Below are 6,983 nucleotides of genomic sequence, written 5' to 3' on the forward strand. Positions count from 1 at the left end.
TCCATGTACTCTATCATCTGTGTAGCTTAAAACGAATCCCAGAGGCTGGGTTAACAGATGTAAGCTGCTGAAAGTGTACAAGTACGCCTGCATAGTTAACTTCACTCTCAGCTTACCACCGGGCCTTTTGGAGCTTTGGTCCTCCTGCCACTAAGCAAGAGCCTACAATGCACCTGAAGAGCTCAGGGAGGCCTGGAGAAATCCAAAGTCCTCTATTGCCAGGTAGGCTCCACCCACATTTCTGAAAGACATAGAGCCCTTGAAATAAAAGGTCTAGGGATGGATCTGAACGCTTTCCCCCGTGTAAACAGAACCCAGCTGTGGAAATCAAACTGAGGTTCATTTAGGTAGGGTCAGAGGCCAAGGTGAATGTACTAGATTTGGCTCCTCAAGGTTTTAAACCTCAAACTAAAGAGCACCTTCACTCAAGAGTGTTTGGAGCTGACCTCCTGAGACACTTCCCCTGCGGAAAGGGATGGCATTCACAAATCCCACCCACAGCCCTGAGACCCACGAGGCTGGGGCAGCCTGGGCCAGGACATACATCAAACAGGAGAGGGTTGTACACGGTGAGCGGGAGCTCGATGTGGCCCAGGTGCCCGGAACAGTTGTTGAAGTCCTGCACGCAGGTGGAGCACACCTCTTTGGAGTCCGCGGGGCCCAGAGCTAAATCGTACAGGCCGTTCATCGATGGGTTCCCCAGGCTGTCCAGGTACCGAGGGTTCGTAATGGACTTAACGCTTAATTTTCTAGGGAGATTAAAAAAAAGACCAGGGAAGACTAAGGTTACCCAACTTCTAGGACATTTCCTCTTCGACATTTACAAAACGATGATTTAATGTCTGTGTCTTCAGATGTGCTGATGGCTCCAGAGGGCAGACTGGGTGTCTGCCTTGCTCCTCACTGCAGCTCAGCAATTAGCACACAGCCTGCACACAGCAGCTGCTCAGTGAATATGTGCTGAATGAAGAGCAGTGAGTGGTAACATCTTTAAAAACCAGACTCAGCAGAAAGAGAAAAACAAATATCGTATATTAACACACATATGTGGAATATAGAAAAATGGTACAAATCAATTAGCTTGCAAGGCACAAAGAGCAACAGATGTAGAGAACAAACATATGGACACCAAGTGGGGAAAGCGGGGACAGGGGGGGGCAGTGAATTGGGAGATTGGGATTGCCATATATACATTACTAATAAGAAAAAAATATCAAATTGTACACTTTAAATAAATATATGCAGTTTAGTGTATGTCAATTGTATCTCAATAAAAGTTCTTAAAGAAAAGAGTGCAAATCTTGCGCTAACCAAACACATTTGCCGACTTTATACAAAGTACCTACTACACGCCAAATGCATTACAAGCAACATTTAGTCTGACTTGAACCCTCTGAGGTGGGCATCGCTATATGCATTTCTCAAAGGAGGAAAGAGACTCAGAGTGGTCAGGTGACAAAGTCCAGAATGGTGGGGGAGGGACTCAGATTGGAGCAGACCTAACTCCAAAGCCCACACAGTTCAGTGAAGGGGAGATGACCCAGTAATCCCGGTACGTAGGAACAGTGCATTGAGAAAAGTTAAACATAAATATGTAAACCTTTGAGAAATACAACCTGCTTTACTAAAGGTTTCATCACAGGATCTTCTGTTTGGTTGAAAGGGGGCTCCCATAGACACCTAACTAACTACTCCCACCAAAATTACAATCATGCCAAGTTTGCTTTAAACTTTTTTTCTTTTGTAAATTAGAAAATAGATAATGAAATCCAAATCTCACAATCTAGAGAAAACTGCTGTTAACAGACTTCTTTCTATGGATACATTTTTAAAAACCGTAAAACTGTAACTGGGATCATTTGGCATTTCTAGTATTGCATTTGTCACTTTCGTTTAGCATTAAGTAAGTGTTTTCAGGCCGCTAAAAGTTCTTTGGAAAAGTAATTCTTAGGAGTTACAAAGTCTTTCGTCATATGGCAATTAATATAATTCATTTAGCCAAACTCCACTATAAATGAGCTTATGCCGCCTACAGCATAAAGATTTTTGCATAGCGTAATTCAAACTTCTAAGTATTTCCTAAACATATAATTAGTTCCTTGGTGGAGAGAAATCCCTGAATTAAAGGGGGTGAACTGTTTTGAAGCTCTTGGGATATTCTGCCACCTTGCATTCCAGAAATGACAGGCTAACAGTAGACTGCCTGTCCTAACCAGCACTGAGTCTTAGCACTTCCAAACTTTCTGAATTTAGGTGAAAAAATGCTATCCACTGTCACGTTAATTAATCATTTTATTATGTTTTGTCTTAAACGCCATGTTGGTCCTTTACTTGATTTAAATTTTTTCAGATTTAACTTATTATGTCAAGAACTTAACTTTTTATTATTGTTCTACATGAGCTCCTTACACATGAGGACATTAACTTTTTGGTGGCAAATATTTTCCCAGCTTAGGATCTGTCTTTTGTCATTTTCCACAGGTGAAAGTTTATAAATTCTTTAAACAGCTTCACTGAGATATAACTCACTCACATACCATGCAATTAGTTCAGCCATTTGATGCGTACACTCGGTCTTCATCCATTTCTACCTCCCTCACCAGTCCTAGGCAATGACTAATCTACTTTCTATCTCCAGAGACTTGTCCATCTGGACATTTCACATAAACAAAATCATAGGATATGCGTTCTCTTATAGCTGGCTTCTTTTACTTTGCATGTTATTAAGGTTCATTCACGTTGTAGCCTGTACTTCATTTTTTTTTATAACCAAATAATATTCCATTGTATGGATACACCATATTTTATTGGGTTAGTTTTACACTTTGGCTATTATACATAATGCTGATAAGAACATGTGTATAAAAACAAAACAAAACAAAACAAAAAAAAGAACACGTGTACACAAATTTCTGTGTGAACATATTTTTTTCATTTCTCATGGATATATCCTAGGAGTGAAAGTGCTGAGTCATATGGCAACTCTATGTTTAAGTTTTTGAGGAACTGCCAGACTGTTTTCCAAAGCGGCTGCAGCATTTTACAGTCCCACCAGCAATACCCCAAGGCTCTACCTGCTCCACATTTCTGCCAACACACTTTGCGATTTTTTTGATTCTAGCCATCCTAGTGGGTGCCATGTAGTATCTCACTGTGGTTTTGATGACTACTGGTGTTGAGCATCTCTTCATGTACCTATTGGCCATCTTTATATCCTCTTTGGAGAAATGTCTATTCAAATCCTTTACCTGTTTTGTAATTGGGTTATTTGCTTTTCTATTACTAAGTTGTAAGAGTGCTTTATATATTCTGTATACAAGTCCTTTGTCAGATACATGATTTGCAAATATTTCTTCCGATTCCTGTCTCTTCACTTTCTTGATGATACTGTTGCCCAGTTTAAAATTTTTTTTAATGAGTTAAACTCACTACTACTTTCTTGCAATAGCTTTAGGCTAAGCCCTTCTCCTTCAGAGTTGGACAAATATTCATCTACATTTCCTTCTGGTTTATTTTACACTGAACTCTAAAACCTAACTGGAATTATAAATAAGGAAAACATTTACTGTGTAAGGAAAACACAAATTAATTACGTCTGGGTGCAAAGCCTTGCACAACTACATCCTCTTTCTATCACTGTCTATAAGTTGCTATTTCAATTCCCTCACCTGGAGCCTACGATGATGGAAAAAGAGTAGGCAGGTGGGGCCAACATAGACCTGTGCCTATGGGCGGAAGAATTGTGTCCTGTGCTTGTAAGGCAACACAAATGGCTCACATCCAAAACTGAAATTTTTTTTTTTTTTGTCTTCATCCTAAGTCTTTCAATGCTAAGGGAAGAAAGTTCCTCTCTCTAGCTGGAGAAGGGGAGAAAATTCTTCTAATCACTGCAGGAATGGGATGGAGAGGAAGGGCAACAGCAAGGATTCCACTGGAGAGAACAGAGTTTAAGACCAGCCAACTTGGGTTTGAGGATGACCTTTGCTGCCTCCTAGAGAGTCATCTTACTCTCTGGACAGGAATTTCCTCTCCTGTAACTGGAGACACCAACACAAATGGTTGTAGTAAGGACTGACAGTACCCAGTGCTGAACATATAGCTCCCCCATCCACCATGAGTGCACGTAACAAACATCTATTGAGTTCTTATTATGTGCCAGACACTTTTAGGTGCTGGGAAAATACATCCCAAATGTGAAATAAGAATCCCTGTGCTCACGGGCCTTACATCCTACTGAAGGCAGGCAGACAAAAGCCAAAGTAAGTAAGTGCATAGTCTATTAGATGGCAGAAAATGCTATGAAGAAAAGTAAAGCAGAAAAGGGGAAGGATGATAGAGAGGGCCAGTGGTGGGGGAAGCCCAAACTAAGAAGGTAATACTTGAACAAAGACCTGAAGGAGATGACGGAGTGAGCCATGCAGTCACCTTTATTGGAGGAAGAAGCAGAGAGTGCAAAGGTCCTAAGGTGGATGTGTGCCTATGGTGCTCTGGGAGCAGCAAGGAGGCCAGGGTGAGTACAGAGGTGAGTTCAAAGAAGTACCAGGGACCAGAATGACCTTTCCAGGACATTTTAAGAACTTCGTTTTTACTCCAAGTGAGCTAGGAAGCTGTTAGAACCTAGCACAATAAAAGGTAGCATAATTACTGAAATTTCTCAAACCTAGACTCAAACAGGTCTACAATGTTAGTAATGGGTATAAATTTGCTCATGCAGTTCCCTGTCTGAAAACTCCACAATTAACTTGTAAAAAAAATTCAATTCTATTGCTTTTGGATGAAATAGTATCTATTTATGGCTAGCGGTGATATAATTGAAATTTCTGGGCCAGCATACTGCTGTAGCTCAGGAGTTTATTCATCCAGTTATTCAACCGGAGTTGAGGATGAAAGAAAGGAATGAGGAAGCTCAAGGCTAGTGGAGAGAGAAAGAAACATAAACAAGCAAAAAAAGTAACTGAGGCACCATGATAGACAGCTGTACTAGGTGTGGAAAGACCTCATAAAATGATGGAGGTTGAGGTGAGCCTTAAGAGGGGGAGAGATGCTCTCCAGGTGCCTGCTGGGGGTGGGGGGCAAAAGCAGAGAGGTAGATCTCTTTGGCAGAGAGGACAACGCATGCAGAGGAAACAGCTTGAGGAAAGGCCCAGATGTTGAAACTTGATCGGAGTTTACGGAATGTGCAAGTGATTTAGTAGGGCGAGGGAAGGGATGATGTTTTAGCAAGTATCAGCATTGGCCTGATCATGGGTAAACTTGTAGGCTAAGCTAAGAAAATATTATTTACCTGAGGGAAATGGAAAGCCTCTGGAGGGTTTTAAGGGTGACAGCAGCATGATCACATTCGTACTTTGGAAGAATAATTTTAACAGCAAGGTAAAGAATGCACTGGACTAGTGTAAGGGCCAGGGAGGTGAAAGAAAGGACAATTCAAATAAGAGATAAGGGTCTGATCCAAGACAGCAGCAGTAGTATTGAAAAGGAGGTTACAGAACAAACAGACATGTAGGTGACACACAGTAAGAGCCCAATAAGTAAATAAGATGTCAGGAGAAACAGGTCTAGAATTTTTGTCCTGTCACAAAATAGTGACCATTTTGCACTAGACTAGGTACACCATTTTGGAGGAGCAAGTTCACTCTCCCTTTAAGGGAAGTAGTTGTTGAGTTTTTGGTATAGGAGTTTAAGATCTCTGTGTGAATTCAAATAGAGATGTCCAAAAAACAGCTGGAAAAAAAAAAAGAGTCTGAAAAATCAGGAAAAGAAATCTGGGCTGGAGATTTAAATTTGAGAATATCTGATTGTCATGAAAGTGGTGAAAATGTCTAGGGAGGACATTTAGGACAAGAAAAGCAGTATGACCAGAACAGAATCTCGAGGAACAGCAAGATTTAAGGAAAAGAGGAATCAGCTAAGGAGCCTGAGACGAATTCGAATATAAGCCACGAATGCAAGGACCTTGTTCACCAATGTGACACGAACGCCTGGCTTAGTGCCTGTGAAAACTGGATGATCCATAAATATTTGCGGGTTGGTAAACTGAGTAAGGGAGGAAAGAAGTAGTACTTGTTACAGAAATAGAAGATCCTGAGAACAATAAATAAGGTGCTGGAGAAAAAGGAAGGCTGTCAAATGCTACGGTGATCAAAATGAGGGCTTAAGAGGGTCCCTTTGCTTTAGTAACTAGGCGGAGAATACAGGCGGTCCTGGCAAGAAGAAATTGTCGCATAAATTGAATCTTGAACGATAATCATTTTACAGACGAGGAGACTAATCATATGCTTAATAAACCACGTCAGAGACATTATAATAACTCCACAAACGCTGGCTAATTAACGAGGAGACTGGTGGATAATAATGCTGTAATCTGGGAACCCCCATCTTCCCGAGTGCAAACTCTTCCCCAGCCCCACTGGGTTCCAGGCAGAGCTCACAAGTTCAAGACGTTCCCGGAACTACAGGTCCCAGCAGACCACGCGCCACACAGCAGCGGACTCAGGAGAAAGTGGACGCAAGACCTTCTGGGAACGGTAGTTTATGGCCCCGACCCTCAGAAGCTAAGCATGCTTCCCACCAACTCCTTACTTGAGCTCTTCGGCCGAATACATCCCGAAGGAAATGCCCTGCAGCCGCCGCCAGGGCATGTTTTTTGAGCCCAACATCGTCCAGGGTAGTTCCGAGCTCTATCACCCAGAAAGAAGTTCCAGTCACCACAGGCATATGCTTAACGTTGCCTCCGGCCCGCAGCCACCACGTGATTTAAACTGCGCTTGCGCGCGAGAAAGGCTCGCTGGAAGGATATTTACGTGGACGATATCATTTTCGCTCGGGGGGGGAAGGAAAATAATTTCACGACTCTCACTCTCCCTTTTATGTTGAAAATAAAACATATGATATTAAAATAATCTTTTAGGAAATACATTTGAGGAAAATGAGGCGTTCTGAGCCTTTAACTTCCGAAGCAAGATCTTTCAAATCATAAGATT

General features: G+C 41.8%; 1 protein-coding gene across 3 annotated transcripts in view; it reads right to left on the bottom strand.

Annotated features, from left to right (window-relative positions):
• The window catches only part of POLR1A (RNA polymerase I subunit A), an 85,027-nt gene extending 78,279 nt beyond the window's left edge, over nucleotides 1-6,748 (bottom strand). For all 3 annotated transcript variants that reach the window (XM_057742059.1, XM_057742058.1, XM_057742057.1), the window contains exons 1-2: nucleotides 6,583-6,748; nucleotides 545-749 (exon numbers count right to left, since the gene is read on the bottom strand). In XM_057742059.1, the coding sequence (XP_057598042.1) occupies nucleotides 545-749; nucleotides 6,583-6,659 (282 nt within the window). In that variant the 5' untranslated portion in view covers nucleotides 6,660-6,748. The remainder of the gene's footprint in view (nucleotides 1-544; nucleotides 750-6,582) is intronic.
• Nucleotides 6,749-6,983: the final 235 nt, after the last annotated feature.

This window comes from Hippopotamus amphibius, chromosome 7 (assembly GCF_030028045.1).
Source record: "Hippopotamus amphibius kiboko isolate mHipAmp2 chromosome 7, mHipAmp2.hap2, whole genome shotgun sequence".
NCBI lineage: Eukaryota > Metazoa > Chordata > Mammalia > Artiodactyla > Hippopotamidae > Hippopotamus > Hippopotamus amphibius.